Source organism: Neodiprion fabricii, chromosome 3 (assembly GCF_021155785.1).
Source record: "Neodiprion fabricii isolate iyNeoFabr1 chromosome 3, iyNeoFabr1.1, whole genome shotgun sequence".
In the NCBI taxonomy this organism is placed as follows: Eukaryota; Metazoa; Arthropoda; class Insecta; order Hymenoptera; family Diprionidae; genus Neodiprion; species Neodiprion fabricii.
In genome coordinates this window covers 36,345,697-36,362,994 of record NC_060241.1, presented here as the reverse complement: position 1 = coordinate 36,362,994, position 17,298 = coordinate 36,345,697, and the positions used below count along the sequence as shown (strand labels likewise).

The window sequence follows — 17,298 nt, the reverse complement described above, 5'->3', positions numbered from 1 at the left end:
TAGATGAAAAGTAAACCCCGAGGTTGTTGAACCATCGTAACCCAATCGATTTAAGGAACATCGCTACTTCTGCGAATAGCGCGATTTCAAAATTATATTGTAAAAAGAAAGATCGCTCGGCTTAATTTCAGCAACTTTTGAACCGGTGTTTCTCAGGTTTTTTTACAAAGTTGCAGTAAATTCGTTAAAATATTAATTCAACCAGGATCAAGATTTTCGACCAGCGATAATTTGATACCTAAAATATATATATACACTCCGGACCTTCTCAAAAATAGAGAACAAATATAGAAGGTGAATTAATGAAATACGAAAGAATTTATTTTAGAACTTTGAGACCTGAGAAAACTCAATTTTTATCCTGAAACTGATCTTGTGCACTTTCGTCCGCACATCTGCTCCTTTCCTGTGATTTAAAAATCCGCATCCGCATCGTCGGCGTGTCCTGCGAAGGTCGTAGCAATGTGACTTACTCAGGAGGATGACGTCAAGGCGTGCGTATATTTACCGAAGCCATTATCAACGCGATCTTTGTCCGTTTCCGTATTTCGTCGATAAACACTGTGTACGTCAGTGAGCACAGCAGCATTACAGCTCTATTGTGTCACGGCCTCGTGTCCGGTTTAGCTTTTGTCATATTGTACTACCACAGTGTGGCGGAAGTTCCGCCTGAGCCCGTGCATTTGCGTCCTGACAAAAATACACAAACCGGAGGGAATGAGGCAGGAATCGTTCTCTTCACGGCTGAGCAAAGTTAATATAATTACAATGGTTAAACACGCTCGATCTAAGGAATATCAACACAATCAGATCACGTTTGCGTAACGTTCCACATGTCCCGAAATCAACGTTACTTCGGTAAGTACACTCGCAAGTACTCCGATTATTTTACTCTCTTAACGATTGACGCGACCGATTCCGGATTAAATAACACGTGTTTTAAGCTTGTGAACCGATGCAATGGACATGGATGAACCGTGTGCATCGGGATGCGGAGAATGAAGCCGAGGCAGGGAAGAAGCGCGATAAGGTGTTGAGGAGGCTGGAACCGCGAGTGAAATAGTAGGAGAAGGCGAACGTAATCAGGAAATCAACTGTCAAAGACAGCTGGTCGCCGTGCCTCGTGACGAAGGTGAAACCAACACGACGAAAGCTGCGTGTATAAGTGGAAGCATGTCTCTGTTATCGAGCGACGTGAACGACGCCAGTAACGGCGGGGATAAATCGGAGTGCGCAAACGCCGCTCGTAGAATCGAGTCGCGCCCTCCGAGACCGAAGCTGAGAGAAATAGCACGGTTCTGGATAAACTCGTTGAGAGCGGCAATCTATGCCGGGGATGCCGGAGTCGCCAGGGTAGCTGGCATCGCCGGAGGAACGCCCGAAATGGGCAATCTGCAGAGCGATGCCAAACGGAAGAAGAAGAACCGACCGAACGACGAAACCGGCAGAGCCCCGGATTCCACGTCGAAACTCTCCCAGAGTCTGGATGAGCTGGACCAGCCCGGTCACAAGGTCGCCTTCGAGAAGGTCCAGACCTCCGGCAGAAAGCAGAAGGCACCGAAAGTGAGTCTCTTTTACGATCAATTCGATCGCGAATATCCTCTAGGATGATTCGTGACAGCTTTTTGCTCGCTGCGTTATTTCATAAAAACTTACGATTAAGCCTAGAGAGTCGCGCACTTGTTACACGCTAAAAAAAAAAAAACGGTTCAAACTATCGCACTCTTTTAATGCCGGAGTCACTCATCTTGCACAGAGTTCGAGTCAATGTTGTTTCGTGCAAATTGATGGAGAAAGAAAAGCCGTAAACTAGCGTTTTTTCTCTGTCAAGTAATATTTTTGAATTCTGGTCACGTTGGGAGCATAAATTTTTCACACCGTACAGACGAGCGGAGGAAAGTCATTGGATGATTACCTCGTTTACCGTGTTAAATATAGTTAACATGTAACATGATCGTGTATCTTGTAATTAGTGCGTTTCACTGTAGACTGAATTAACTCACTTGAAAGAATGATCTTCGTACGCAATCAGTGGTTGTTGAACTTTAGAACAAGATAGGGAACAGCTATACGTATACAAGAAAAAATAGGTACTATAACGAATCTGATGAAAATAAACTCAACGTACTAAAGCAAATAAGTACTTGCGATCAAGTCTACGAGTTCGTTTGACTCCAGGTATTATCTTTCAAATCGGATCAGGGATTAGTGTTATTTTTTCGAAGAGATTTACACTTTACTCAAAAATCAATTCTCCGTTAGTTCAATTCGATTGATTAAAATTGAGATGTGAATTTGAAATTCCCTGACCCGATTCTATTTTCATATCCTGGAGATTGAAGCTTCTTTTCGCAATTACAGCTGTTCACAAGCCGTATATAAATTGGTACATTTATACATTATTTTGTTATATATATAGCGTGTAAATGCGGACGAGTCAAGATTTCCGTGAGATAAATTTTTTGGTCTATGTACACTAACGAGACGGTTAAAAAGACTACACGATCATCACGCGTAGCGTTGGTATAGGTTTGTATACGCGTAATGTAGAACAGTTTGAAGCTGTGCGAGCTAGTATTGTGCGGCGAAGATACTTTACTACGATTGCCTCTGTCAACCAGATGCTAGTACCACTTTGAGAAAAAAAAAAAGAAGGCGAACAAGAAGGAACCATCACTCGCCATTTACCATTCACGCTCGTACGATTTCTCTTCGCACTGACAGGCCTCACCGGAAAATCCCGGATTTCGAGACGGTCGGCGTGACGAGAAGGAGGAAGAAGAGGCAAAGGACGTCCTCCACCCCGATGTCGGGGCTCCTCCGGAATCCGGTCCTGTCCCCCCACTCCAGCCTCTCGAATCCTCGCTTCCCCCGGACCCCTGGGACCGCTCGGGGCCCGTGGGACCCCCACCCACGTCCCTCAGCGTCGGCTCGGAGGGGCCTCCTCTGCTGGTCACGGACTCGTGGCATCGCGCGAACAAGAGTCTGGTTACCCCTGATGTGCCCACGCCGCCAAGCCAGGAGTCATCGTCCAGCGACAGCGTTTTCACCGATCCCGGCGGCATGGTCGCAGATTCGGGATCCCTGCCTCCCGTCAGGGATGAGCATCCCCTGCCTGCCGATGACAGGGACGACCGGACTAGAACCCGATTCACCGTCGCCAGGCACAAGAAAATTGAACTCCCGCCAGCCTCGCAGCGAGTCAACGGTGAGTATCAATTTTCATCGATTTCACACGGGGTGCAAGATCCTTGAGAAGTACAATTTTTACGTTACAATTACGGCCCGTCATCCAGAACGATGTTTTTTTATCCACCTGTAAGTTCGATCCTTCAACTTCGATCGAGAAACGAAGTCCTGAAGAGTTAATCTGACTTTACATACGCTCCGAAAGAACGAAATGGCGAATTTGAGGCTAAATACTCCATTAATTCATTATCGGAATCCAGAATAACCGGAAACAAAGTACGCGCTGTTGCCAAATTGCTACCCACGTTTCAGCCCCTCTTCCGATCAAAACAGCGTCAATTGTTATGGCTTCCGATTTTTTAAGGGGGGATTTGGCCGCCGGAGTTTTCGAATCGTGCTGTAACGAGCGAGTTTTTCATGCGGTTTATTAATTTTCATAGTCGCAATTTTCCGCGAACCCAAATTTTCGTAAGATAAATTGCCGATAATAAAATAGGGAAACAAAGCGATTGAAAGGTTGTAAGCCTGCGATGAACGGACCTGATTCCGTAGCACGAATATGATGGCCTGGCTAAAGCAATCGGCAGAAGTGCCCGGAGGCTCTGGCGAAGCGAACGGCTGCTTATAACGGTCCAAAACTCTAAACTCTAACGATCCCAACGCTGCGGGTAACATCCTCATTGCCGATATTCCTTATGCAGCAGCATAATCGTTACGTTCCAGGAGGCGTGCCTAGCAAATTTGCGTCGAAGGTATTTTTTTTTCTCTCTCTCTCTATTAGCTTTTGTGTGACTTCTACACAACGCGACTTTTTCGTTCCACACAGAGAGAGATTTTTATTTCCGGTTACCGCTCAGTCCTTAACTCTTTTCATTTTTTACCACAATCGAAAAATATGGTTCTAGGTAGAAAATGAAAATTAGTTTTCTAGCTGTTACCGGACACTCTAGTATCTGTTACTATTCTTTCTCATTAAGATCACTGTCGCTATATTTTTTTGCAATTGTTGCGAAAATTTAATGCCTGTGCGAGAATAAATTCATGTTAAAGCCTTATTTAACTAAAACAGTAGAGTAAACCGAACAAACTAATTTGGCGTTGCAATTACCAAAAAAGGATCGACAATAGCACAAAATGGTTACGTGTACCTCGTTTTTCATAATGCCAACAATATTCAAACAGTTTTTTCAACGATACCTGTTTTACTAAATTTTTCTAGTTACAATAACAAATGAAATTTTTCTCAGTGCAGGTTTCATTCTTAAGTGAAAAAAATAAGTCGACGTGCGGTAAATACTCGGAGACTTGTGCATTGATCGAGATGAGTTGAATGTTATGACGTTACACCCGCGCGTGTGAAAAAATCCGTTAGGAAGGAACGGCTTTTTCAACTCTCGCCTAATTAGCAAGCTCTTATAAAAAATAATTGCCTCCTGCTTCTTGTACTCGAATCTCGCCGCTGACGTTATCGCGAGCCTGCTAACTGTTTTCGCATACGTGACCGACGCATCGATGATTATTATATGTTTATACATTAATTACCCGCCGATCGTTCAACGGTGAGAATCAATCAAACTTGTCAGAAAATCATTAACGTCTGCTCTTTCTTGTTTTCGCTCCGTACCTATTTCTTTTTTCCTTTTAACTCTTTAATCGAGACAAAACCAAATGACTTACAATTTGAATATGTATATGTATATGTAATTCATTTTTCCAGATGTAGGTTGCTTTTAATCAATTAAACTGTTCGTTTAACTATTGCGGAAATCTCCAACAAAGATACGATTATGGCCGCGTTATTGCTCGGGCATTGAAAACAAGTCCAATATCATCCAACAGTTCCGTCATTCATGGACACAGCACACTTGTTGCTTATCGTGACCTGTAACCTCGCTCCACGTAATGTACGACGCAAACGGTGCCTTGCTTCAGTAAAAGTTCTCGTGCCAGACGGTATTTTAAGCTATAATTTATGTTGCCTGATTCGAGTTCTCATAGGTGTGCTTAAATCAAATTGAAAAAATCATTCATCAGACATCCATTTATTAATTCTTCCATTAATCAATCACAAACTTTCAACGGAAGCTTTCAACGGATTAATAATTATCAAACATTCGCGCAATTTTTTCACCAATTTTCCTTTATCATTCGGTCTGAGAAGTTTCTGTTTAAACATTACGTCTCTTTAGATGCAACAGAAAAGTTTGCTCAATTAAACGAGATTACGTATGAATTGACGACACTTGACGATGAGCAAGAAATTATGGTAATTGATCGACTTTGAGCCCGTTGCGTCATCAATTGTTGCTAATGAACAAGTGCATGTGTATCTCGTTCCACAAGGAAAACACGCGAAGTTCCAAAGCTAAGCGTTCAAATATTATGCCCGAATGACTCGTCCTCTGTTTGGATACGATTGATGGGCAAAGTCGAAGGTAAGGGTGGGCAGATCGCTATCTGCCGGTACAGGCTTACTCACCGAGTTCACACAACTACCTTAATTTTCGCAGCTTACCCTAATCCTCCCTAGTCGTCACGATGTGCAAATAAAAACAGTCCTTGACACATCAGTCGTTTGTTGGTCTTTGATGGAGTAGCACCGCGTCGGTTTCCTCGGTGCTACAAGCCCCATAGTAAATTTTTCGTTGTCTCCTGTGTCTTTTGTGTCTTCCATGGAACTGAATTGTTGAGCAATAGAGAAGCGAATTCGAAACCAGCATTGTCATGCTGCTTGATTTGTGTTCGCGAACCGACACTTGGACTGCGACTGACAGGAAGAAAACGGATAGTGCATCCCGCGTTTATCATATTCGCATCCCGTTTTCCATCCCTCTCTATCCCATTCCCACTTGACAAGATGGTCTGGTACAAACGGAAGTCCAGGAGGACTCACGTGGCGTCTGTAACGATTTCAGGATCGACGCTCAACGCCGCGACACCAACATCTGAAACATCACCCCGACGTCACAGTGCTAATGAATCACTACCAACTGAAAGCAACGTTCTGCGACGAGTGGCCAGCCTCACCCTGGACCGAGCCACCGTCGAAGGAAGATCCAACAACAGGCCCAGATTCGTTCCAGAGAAGCTCGACTTCCGGTTGTACGAAAAATTTGAAGGTAAGTTTCCATAACACGTTGTACTCTAAAAAAGACCAAAATTTTTCTCCGAATCTTCATGTCTAGGATCAAATCGTACAATAAAATGAGCTCAAGTTCGTGTCATTCCGATCGTAAGAAATCGCTGGCTGAAAATACTTGTTTCGTGTATTTTTCTGAAATCCGATGCCAAGTTGTGAGTGAATCGATTTAGTAAAAATAAAAGTAAGAAAAGAGCATCAGGATGTTAGAATCGACAAATACTCACCGACCACGTGATTTGACGCATCTTCCCCATTTTCATTTCCTGAACACCGTCATTGTCGACACATATTGCCTACATATAGTTGGAACAGGTTGTCTGCAATAACAAACGGCATCTTAACAGTCTGATAACGGTAACAGGTTGATAAGCGTTATGCCAGAGCGGGTGTGCCTTAGTACCGAACCACATGTCGCAGAAGCTGATCATTTTGAGCTCTAAGTAATTAGCGGGCCGGTACACAGTTCTTCCAAACGTGTCGTTAGAGCGTCTGTGAGATCAGCAGACGGCGAGGAGTAACACCTCGGAAAGCAATAAAACAGTGTCCACGACACGTCACGTGTCTAATTATCACGAGACTGAATAAATGAATACGCAAACGACTTAGAGAGTCGTTATTTAATACCGTCTGGTCACGGATTCGTAGTATGGTGAAAAATTGATCATGAGTGTGTGCGGTGCACGTAAATGTTTATCGTGACACAGGGCTTCCATGAAGTGTACTACATACCCATAATAACGGTGCAGTGTATGACACCCTTTCATTTCTTGAGCAAACGTCACTGATAAGGTGGAATGTAATCAACCGGTGATAAGCTCTAATCTCGGTACGACCTTGAAAGTAAGTTCGTTCAGAAACTCCTGGAGCAATGAACTTACCCGATTTCTTTGCACTCTTTCGTCGATCACACTGCCGTGATTGGCAAACTGCCGGATCATCATCCGCGGTTGTTACCCAGTAGCACAACATCGTCTGGTTCATCGTCAGCCGAACGCCAGACTCGCTGTTAATTTTTGATAACGAAGTCAGCCCAGTGAAACTTATACGGCTGGAGAGATAAACTCATGGAATTTCCTCTTATCACCGACATGCGTATGCCTCTGTAACACTCATCGGATGCCGTGACTCAAGGGTGCGATCAGAACTCTTGTGTGAATTTTAATAACCAAGCTGAGGTTGGCGATGGGCGCTTATGAGAGACCGACCTCTTCGAGGTGAACGTACATTTTATCGATGAAGGTGAAAGGGCTTCCCAACAAGATGTGCGTGATGCCGGTTGAAACGACTATGCTGACGCCCCTTCTCCAGGACCGCGTTCGCGTTAGTCGTAGACAGATGCTGATGCACCCCGGTTTCTTGGATCATTGGAACCTAGGAATCTTTCGGACGAAAACGCGAGCTGCTGACCTGAACTTCGCTAAGAAGAATGGGGAGAAAGTAGAGCAGAATGAATTACCAGAAAAGTCGGACGTTATTCTGCGGGAAATTTACCAGGAATTCAAACTCTTCAAAAACATTGAAGACATCGGTGCCAAAAACATCACCATGGTTCTCACCACAATAATCATGACCGATGACATACTCGCTCGTGGTTTTAAAAGCAGAGAAGGTCGGTGTAGGGATTTTTTTTCTATCTTTTTAACACGCTGCGCAGCCTTGTTCTAGTATTTATACACTCTTCTCAAGTCAGCTCAACTTTGAACTTCTGGTGAACCTCATCATGTCACCTTTTTCATCCGGTGACGAGAAATCTTTCAATATCAAGAGTAAAGCTCCAACGACACTGTATATGTATAACCGCTAAATCAAAAATCCATCCAATTCGCCGAAGCACCGTTTTCGACCATTCATCGTTCTCACAACTATTATCCTCGATCACCTGATGACAATTCTTACTCTTGATTCAACCGTTATCGCTTTCATTCAAGACTTCTCAAATGCTTTTTGAACGTATAATTAGTGAAGGTCATAAATTTATGGTTAGCTCCGATTTTTCGTGACTCACTTCGGAATCAACATTCAAAGTGTCCGTAGTGTTCTAAGAGTATAAATCGTGAACACATCCATACCGACGTCTGCATCAACTATCCCCAAGCTATTCAGGCCATTACGCCTCGAAACATGGTCGTATCGTAAAATCAATCAATAAACGATAAAAGTGTTGAAACCGCATTATCGTCTTGTCACGAATTGAAATAGACTGGCCTAAATCTCACTGCTAAGCACTTCGACAGTCACTGTATAAATCTAAAAAGAAAGGTGAATCTGGGGTAATCTTGGGCATTGACAGATCCTTCATAGATTTAAAGTTTCAACGTTTCCTTTTCAACAAATTCCATCATTCGGATAACTTTTTGAACCTCGGTTTCTTGAACCCCATTGTTGCAGTGAGATATTGAATCAGTAAAGGTGAAATGGCACAGTGAACCATGTTTCGCAGGCAAGCCAGAGACCCACACTACCTGCCCACCTACAGTCCAAGCGAAAAATGGTCGTTGACTAAAAACGTCTTTGTGCGTGGGCCACCCTGTTCACCTATGGACACGTAAAGCAGTACATGTGTAAAGAACAACGCAAGCATTGAAAACGTGTTGGTATTGAAATAGGATACGGGATAACGTTCGCTTTTACCGTCACACAAGTAAACGCGTCAGTATATAGCAATGGGTACATATGACAGGGGGCACGTGACGTTAACACGAAACAGTCGAATGCGTCACGTGGTCCAAGCAGTGTCCCAAATCTCCCATAGTGCCGTAAACGGTCGGATTCTATAGCAGTTAAAAGTCTGTTTCGAACGACGAGTTTCCCGCGGCGTGGCTGGCGTCAGGATGAGGTAAAAAAGCCACCATACTTGACAGTTTTACACCGTTGCTTGATGAATTCATCAGCTTCAGTGTTGACCTGTTGTAGTTTCTCGTACCAAATCGAGGCGACAAAAAATATAAAGATCATTCGATGATACCGGAAGATGATCCCACTGCGGTACCAATTTTCTCCAGTTTTCAAACGTGGTTTACAAAATTGATTACAAGCATCAAAGTTAAGCCTCGGTACTGTCCACTGATATAAAAGTTTTATTCCGTACCGTTTTTTTTACGAAACATGCACGAGTTGAATTGAAGTCACGAGTGCTCATTTCGAGAAGTGACTGTCAATCGATAAACTTTTCACCGGTATCGCGTTCGTGTTGTAATACAGTGTCGGACTGACACAGGCGCATCATTTAGGCGCTATACGTATACTGTTACTAACTAGAATCGATCTGAGTCGAGGTATTAGATGCGCCATCAAGAACCGCTGTAACGGTTGTAAGAACTTAGGCGGAAAGTTTGAAACCGAACAACGAAGCAGCTGTTTAATTCCAAAGAGATCTGTGGTCACTGTCCAATCAGTCTCACCTTTTCATCGGCCTCCGTGCCAGCCTAACAATGAATTTTTTCAACCCGTTTCTAATCACTGTTGCTTCTCGCTGTACAGGACAACACCTGATGAACTGGTTCGTCGCCGGGCTACCGGATCACCTGAGACACCAGCTGACGGAAGGTGATCAGAAGAAACTCGGTTCCACCATCTGTGCCCACCTGGTTGCAGCTGGAGTTCTTAAACCACTATCAGACAGAGTTGCCGCAAAGGACGTTAATTTCACGGTATGAAAGTGATCTATATTCAGTTGAAGTACCTACCCTTTTCTTGAATACTTGACATTTTTTCGCTGAATGATTTCGTTCGTGTATTTAGCCAGACCTGATGTACGAGTGGTCACACCAGGAATCCCCGCTTCCGGTGATAACGAGCCCGGGTAAATTGCGACGTGAGAGCTGGTCCCCGGAAAACATGCGTCGTCTTGAGGAGGAACTGAGCGCTCTTCGGAGTGAGGTGAGTCGGTTACGGGGGCTGATAAACGGCTACGAGAAATTGGCGATTGGTCGGTCAACGCAGACATCACCGGATAAGCTATCGCCTATAAAGAGCTTTGTGGAAAGTGGTAGATTCACAGCCAGTCCGATTGACGACTCCCTCGAATTTTCGGAAAAGTCCTTTTCTCAGAGGTTCGAGGACTCCAGATATGACGGGGTGCCAGCTGCGTTGACACTGTCACCGATTTCTGAGATCGAGACATCGCTCGATCAGTGGACAAGCGAAGAGCATCGTCCCCAAGGATTCTCGTCACCGAAGGAAGACCGCACTTCCGTACCTAGAACGAAGCCTGTTGTGGAGAATGGGAATAATCCGGAATTATCTTTCCTGGCAAGAAGATTTAACAATATGAAAATACAGGACGAAACCAGTAACGAAAATACGAATCTCGATTTTTCTCTGGCCAAGATTAGCGCGGATATGACTAAGCTTACTGAGGAAATAAACAATTTGGCGATGGTTGACGATGCTAGGCAGTCCACCGATAGTTTGATTCTCAAGGATTCTGTCAATGATGATATCAAACAATCCACGATCGTGGAGACCATCAATGACATGGTCATTGGCCCGCCACTATCTCCCATTATCAAGACGTCCGACAACCTGCGTTCTGAGGTCACAGAATCTACATCTCACTCGGCGGCGCCTGAATCGATGACCATACAAAGCCCGGAGGACGATCGAATACCTCAAAACCCAATGACTCAACCACCACCTCCACCTCCTATGCCTGACATGCTCGAACCTCCACCTCCAGCTGGTCAACCGATGGTTTCACCACCCCCGCCTCCACCTCCTCCTCCTCCGCCGCCTTCAATGTTCGATGGAGAACAATTGACAGCATCGGAAATGGGTGCTGGTCCCCCTCCTCCTCCGCCGCCGCCACTCCCGATGCCGGAAGTGGAGGTGGGACCTCAACCACCGTCGATACCGTTATCGATGGGTCCTCCTCCACCTCCGATGCCGGGAATGACGGCTCCTCCTCCACCTCCGATGCCGGGAATGATGGGACCTCCTCCACCTCTGATGCCAGGAATGACGGGACCACCACCACCTCCAATGCCGGGAATGTTGGGTCCTCCACCTCCTCCGATGCCAGGAATGACGGGACCACCTCCACCTCCTCCCATGGGTGGACCCCCACCACCACCGCCTCCAGGGGGAATGATACCACCGCCTCCACCGCCAGGAGGAAGTAGCCCAAGGCCCTTTCCTGTACCTCCCGCTGGCGGATGGAATCCTCCGGGAAGAGCGAGTAAGTCTTAACTTGTCAACTTGGGTAGAGAATGCTCGTTACAGAAATCTTGGGAATTGTGCAATCGCTCTTTGTTTTTCATATTCATTTTCATCCGTTAGCTTTACGGAAAGAGCCGTTGAGTCCAGTGGTGCCCATGAAACCCTTATATTGGACGAGAATACTGGTACCCGTAACGATGGCACAGAAGCAGGATGTTAGTCCGGATTCTCCTACGCAGGTAAAAAAAGGATACTTTTCATTGTACTTTTTTTCTTTATACGTCATTCATCGTTTGATTGAAACGTCGAGTTTGACAGAATTCTCGTAAAGTCAGAGAGTTTAATATTCAGTCAATTATCATCTATCCGTAAAAGATAGTAGCTGCAAAGTGACAAAATATTTATCCACAAAATTCTATACACAGATTCCGCTGTGGGCACAAATAGAAGAAGAAAAATCATTGGACATGACAGAGTTTTCTGAATTATTTTCACGCCAAGTAATCGACCGAAAGCCGACAAAGAAAAAAGACGAGGCGGATAAACCGTCGAAAATTCAACCTGCCAAAATATTAGACAGTAAAAGATCGAAAATGGTTGGAATACTGGAGAAAAGCTTGCACGTCGATTTCTCCGAAGTAGAGAATGCTGTGTACACTCTCGACACGGCCGTTGTGAACTTGGAGGCTTTAAAACAAATTTACGAAGTTGTAGGTACCAAAACATACCCCAACTTTGACCCCATTTCAAAAATGATTCAAATTTCATACCGTTAATATCCAAGTGATCCGCGCAAGTTGAAACTTATTGAAATATTTTCCAGAGACCGTCGCCTAAAGAGCTCGAAGAAATAACCGCTCACGAAGAAGCCCATCCTGAAATACCGCTTGACAGGCCTGAAAAATTTCTCAAACAATTATCATCCATACCACATTTTGCTGAGAGAATAGCCTGCCTGATGTTCCAGTCAGAATTCCAGGACGCGATATCGAGCCTCTCTTCGAAACTAACGAACCTTAGATCGATTTGCGAATATCTCCGGAATTCAAACTCGTTGAAAAAATTAATGGCATTGATATTGACCTTGGGGAACTACATGAACGGTGGTAACCGGATGCGCGGACAGGCCGACGGATTCGGCCTCGAGATTTTGGGAAAGCTAAAAGACGTCAAATCGAAGGTACCCGGCGTGACCTTGCTCCACTACGTGGTGAGGGCCAGGCTGGCACAGGAGGAATATCAGAACCTCGACGAACCCTTGCCGTTACCAGTTCCGGAACCAGCCGACGTGGAAGCAGCCGCTACCATCAATTTCGAGGACTTGACTAAGGAGTTGGACAAACTTGGAAAGGAATTGGAAGGTGAGTGGACGTCAGCTTTTGTCATCGCAACCGAAACAACATCAAAGAAAACTTTGTCTCTTACAGCTTGCAACGTTAAGTACAAAATGGTTGCTGATTCGAACCCCGAAAACGTGGGTCCCTTCAAGGAGAAGATGGAGGCTTTCCTTGGCAAAGCTGTAATCGACCTTGCCAATGAAAAGGAAGGCTTGCAGGAGGCTAGACTTAAATTCAAAACTGTTATGCAGTTTTATCAGTACGTGCCTAAGGGTGCGACACTAGATACGGCCGATCCCCATGACTTTTTCGTACTGTGGCTGAGTTTTTGTAAAGACTTCAAGGTGAGCAAATTCGGTTCAACGTTTTCAAAATGTAAAGCGTGGTGCTCGATCGGTGATTTTGATTTCTGGGAATTGTTCTGATTTATTCATCTTGTAGGACATATGGAAAAAGGAGCAGCAACGATTAGCTAAGGAGCGTCGTGAACGGGCGAAAAAAAAATACGAAGAAAAACGACAAGTGGAGAAAGTGAAGAAGGGCAACACAGGATTGAAAGCTAGAATTCAAAAACTTGCGAAAAAACAGTAGCTGCATAAGCACACAGATAATTAAATATGAAGGGTTTGATAAATTCGATTCTGCATTCCAATTTTCATATTAGCTACCTAAACGTAAGTGTGGGAAAACGAAAACGAACAATTTTGTCTTGCCGAATATTGCCAATAAAGTGCATCGCAGTCTGATATATACACACATATATATCAAGGGAGCCGCTCTACGAACTATTTATACAATTGTAAAAACTATACAAACCATAGGCATTGCTCTCAAATTAATTGTTATTTCTATTGTTCTAAAGTTATGCTGTTAAATTGTACATAAAAAATTGTAAATACATATTTATTGATTGAAAAGTGAGGATTTAATAAATGCGTTTTATACAAAAATGATGAGACGAAATTGGTGAAATTACGGTATTCAAATTAAACTTACGTACGCGTGTTCGGTAGAGGGAAAGAAATACAGTGAACATGTTGCTGGAAGATGCGGAAAATGTCAACTTTGAATGTACCGCTCTCCCTGAATTCGGTTGCCATTCACCAGGCGCAAGTATCACTTGCGTCAAAGTAAAATGACAGCGCCCATTGTAGAATAAGTAACGAAGTATTTCAACTGACATATCGCATTTAATTATCCAATTTCTGAAGTAAACATGGAAATACAGTGGAACAAAAAGAATCTGGAACGTCCAGCGATGAACATATGGATCACAAGTAGAAATTCGATTGGTGATAAACTTGAAATCACTTATAATATAAAACATTACCTTCAACTTAACCTATAAACTAATTCACTTCAACATTTTTTACCAACAATGATATTCCTTATTATACTAAGTCCTCGCTAGATGCTTACATATATAAATATAATTTCAGATCTGTCTAAATTCATGTCAGCGTTAGATGCTGCGATCAAAGATCTAAATTCGCAAGACCTGTTGCACATAGAAGCGGCGGTTTTGAGTCGATTGATATACAGAATGAAGAGTAAATTTCGCAACGACAAGGGTATGAAAAATATGGAGAAGGTGAACAGAGCCCTTCTAAATTACCTAGAAATAAACTTGCTAAAGGAGTTCACAGATATAAGAAACTGTGTCGAGATTGACAGTCTCGCCATCAACTTACCAACCAAGCAAATGGTTGAATACCTTTTAGTGAGAACTCAAGGCTTTGCCAAACTCATGTGCCGAGTTGAAAGTGTCGCTCGATCAGCCGCACGGTTTTTCAATGCTAGAATCACAATTGGACATGCTTGGACTATTTCAGTCGTTGCCTATGCCGTCATAAGCAGAGTTTGGTAAGCCAGAGGAAAGGTTTTAACAACATGTTAGTTCTATGATAACAAGTAAAGACCCGCCGACGGTTCAGCAAATATGTGTACATCCAAGGATTTACTAATTTTATTTGTATTATATTTTGGATATTTCAATGGTTTCATAGGTTTTTGTCAAGGTACTTGCTCAAGAGATGCTGTTCATGGTACAATAATATTTACGAACACATCAATCAGTTCGAGGAAATCGGCCCTGCCTGGCTTCCTGAGAATAGTGAGCTTCCAGAGAATTTGAAAAACTGGCTTGATTTACCATGGCTCGATCAAGTCACAGACAGGTGATAGAACTGCAGTATATCATATCACATCATTCAACGACTCGATAGCTATATCCTATAATTCTATCAGCATTGTTTTGCAGTGTTCCATTGAAGGATGATGGAAAGGAAACTATATTTGGCCTGATAAAAGCGCAAATTGACGATCCAAACGATTCAAAGCTTGAAGACCAAGACTTTGAATCATCCTCAATGCTAATTAAAGCCTCTGACGACATACTGACAATAGACAATGAAATTCCTAAACATGAGAATAAAGTTCCTGCAGTAAAATATAAAATACCGTCAACCGCAGACGATATCGGATGTATGATCTGTTTCTTTTTTATTTATTTTTTTTTATCGATTTAAATTATCGTCATACTGAGAATGAAGCTGTAAATCAATCGCAAATACTTCAATATTTTTTTCAGTGTCAATAGATCGTGAAACCTTTGAACAGAATCGCAGCACAGAAGTTGAAAATGCTGGGAAAAAAGTAAAGAAGAAATCAAAGTTGAAGAGAAAAATTGAAAACGTATCATCTCCAGAAAGAAATTCACAAAATCGTGAAAGCACGTCGGTAAAATCCAAGTCGAAAAAGTTGGAGCTAACCGAAATGGCTGTAGATATTTCTGCACCAATTTCTAAAAAGCAGAAAAGAAAGATTCGCAAATCTCAGGCAAAAAAATTATTCGAACTATCGTCTAAGAGTGTGAATAAAATGAAAAGACGAGAAGAAAGAGCAAAGCTAAAGAATCTTCAAAAGAAACTGAAAAAACAAACTAAATCTGACAATTCGAACGGGATAAAGAAAACAATACTGATTGAAAAATCTAGTCGTCGTAAAGAAAATTTAATAACTAAAGTAGAGTAGACTCATCTTTACATCTGATCTTTGACGATGTGTGATATTTGTATCTCGACTGAAATGCATAACTGAAATATTGTAATTTCCAAATTTTAATCTAGAATAGTAAAGTTTCCTGAAATATCGCACATTTCTGCATAACTTCTCAAGAAACTGATATTTTCCTTCGAAACTGTTTCGAGAAAACTCTGGATTATTTTGGAAAAACGCTTGGATTACTTTTTAAAAACAATTTCGACGTATCAACCACTATGCCCGATTGGGAATGATGTAGATAATTTGGTAAGTCAAGCACACAAATTTATTTTCGACCGATCATTACTGTGCCAACAACATTTTTCTGAATACGGAAAAACAACAACTTCGTGTAATAAATGAATAAAAATAAAACATCTGTTATACTTACATCTGTGGTTTGATCTAAAACCATTCGTAGCAAAAAAAAAAATCCAAAGTAATTAAAACTGTACCGATCCATTTCAAGAAAGAAATCAATCCTGCTTAATATTATTATCGTTGTATAATCTGATGCAATAATGGTTGGAACTGTGTATAAAAAAATTCCTTACTACGGAATAAAAAAGTACTATAATAAAACTTTCAACGAATTTTGTCTGCTGCTATTCTTATGGATTTCGTTGTAATAGTTGCATCCTGCCAACTAGAAATAAGTACTTGATAGTACATTGATATAATTTGTAAGTAAGTACGCGAATTGATTTGAGACGCGCGTTAATTATACGTATTTCCATCAAAATGCATCGATATTTTCGAAGATTATACATCCATTTGTTACTTTTATATTTTATACATTCTTTCACATGATACATATTTTACAAACTGTACGTATATGCTCGGTCTAGAATCACGAAGTACGTATTTAAATATGAAACATTGTCGAATCAATGACAATCAAGGTGGTTAGTCAGATTTACGGTTTCGATCACTGTATTACTCTCTTTATTCATAATCTATCGATTAAACTATGCATCATATTCTTGTAGATTACTAATCACACAGTAAGTAAAAAAATTTATCTTGCAAGTTTTTAACTGAACGACAGTAAATACAAGATGTGCGATTTAAAGTAGAACAAGCACAATAATGGAATTGGAATACATTTTTCTCCAATTATTACTTTATCAAAAAATAAAACAACTCTGCGCGTGAAAAATAAAAAGAAAAAAAGGACAAGGTGAATGAAAAAATGATACGCGATGAAAAACTTGGAAAATAGTGACCATCTAATAGAAGTTGAAAAAATCACATTGAATCTCGTCGTAAGATTAGCCCGTAAATTGTTTGATCAGCTCTTTGTCGTTTCAATGAATCGTTTAATACTGGGATACTCGTAGATGTTGAAGAGCAGAAAAAAACACCTCAGTCTATGCGTCATAGACGAGATGTAAATGGCCCGTATGTCTCGGCGGGCCTACCCAGAGCTTA

General features: G+C 42.3%; 2 protein-coding genes and 1 long non-coding RNA gene across 4 annotated transcripts; 2 read left to right on the top strand and 1 right to left on the bottom strand.

Annotated features, from left to right (window-relative positions):
• Positions 1–270: 270 nt before the first annotated feature.
• LOC124177741 (protein cappuccino-like) lies at positions 271–13,769 on the top strand. Of its 2 annotated transcripts, XM_046560497.1 has the most exons (11): positions 271–858; positions 945–1,563; positions 2,725–3,208; positions 6,105–6,308; positions 9,812–9,981; positions 10,073–11,507; positions 11,609–11,727; positions 11,914–12,198; positions 12,312–12,849; positions 12,916–13,169; positions 13,267–13,769. In XM_046560497.1, exons 2-11 carry the CDS (start codon positions 1,174–1,176, stop codon positions 13,414–13,416), a joined length of 4,029 nt encoding a protein of 1,342 aa, XP_046416453.1. In that variant the 5' UTR covers positions 271–858; positions 945–1,173; the 3' UTR covers positions 13,417–13,769. The 2 variants fall into 2 exon arrangements, with proteins under 2 accessions (XP_046416453.1, XP_046416454.1); XM_046560498.1 differs by lacking the exons at positions 271–858; positions 945–1,563; positions 2,725–3,208; positions 6,105–6,308 and adding an exon at positions 7,266–7,940.
• On the bottom strand, positions 4,894–7,228 carry LOC124177742. Its single transcript, XR_006869659.1, has 3 exons — positions 6,556–7,228; positions 5,686–6,333; positions 4,894–5,192 (listed from the first exon to the last, which is right to left on the bottom strand). It is a non-coding gene; the product is annotated as an uncharacterized LOC124177742 (long non-coding RNA).
• Positions 13,770–13,970: 201 nt separating the features above from the next.
• On the top strand, positions 13,971–16,257 carry LOC124177988. Its single transcript, XM_046561007.1, has 5 exons — positions 13,971–14,117; positions 14,265–14,688; positions 14,832–15,002; positions 15,086–15,309; positions 15,416–16,257. The coding sequence occupies exons 1-5, from the start codon at positions 14,042–14,044 to the stop codon at positions 15,856–15,858; spliced, it is 1,338 nt and encodes a 445-aa protein (XP_046416963.1). The 5' UTR covers positions 13,971–14,041; the 3' UTR covers positions 15,859–16,257.
• The last annotated feature ends 1,041 nt before the right edge of the window (positions 16,258–17,298 follow it).

Bases quoted from the DNA above. Each gene is read 5' to 3' on its own strand.
- LOC124177741 (XM_046560497.1), top strand. From the start codon at position 1,174: ATGTCTCTGTTATCGAGCGACGTGAACGACGCCAGTAACGGCGGGGAT. The intron at 3,209-6,104 runs GTGAGTATCAAT...TAACGATTTCAG, and splicing joins AGCCTCGCAGCGAGTCAACG to GATCGACGCTCAACGCCGCG. The intron at 9,982-10,072 runs GTATGAAAGTGA...TCGTGTATTTAG, and splicing joins CAAAGGACGTTAATTTCACG to CCAGACCTGATGTACGAGTG.
- LOC124177988 (XM_046561007.1), top strand. From the start codon at position 14,042: ATGGAAATACAGTGGAACAAAAAGAATCTGGAACGTCCAGCGATGAAC. The intron at 14,689-14,831 runs GTAAGCCAGAGG...ATGGTTTCATAG, and splicing joins GCCGTCATAAGCAGAGTTTG to GTTTTTGTCAAGGTACTTGC. The intron at 15,310-15,415 runs GTATGATCTGTT...TATTTTTTTCAG, and splicing joins AACCGCAGACGATATCGGAT to TGTCAATAGATCGTGAAACC.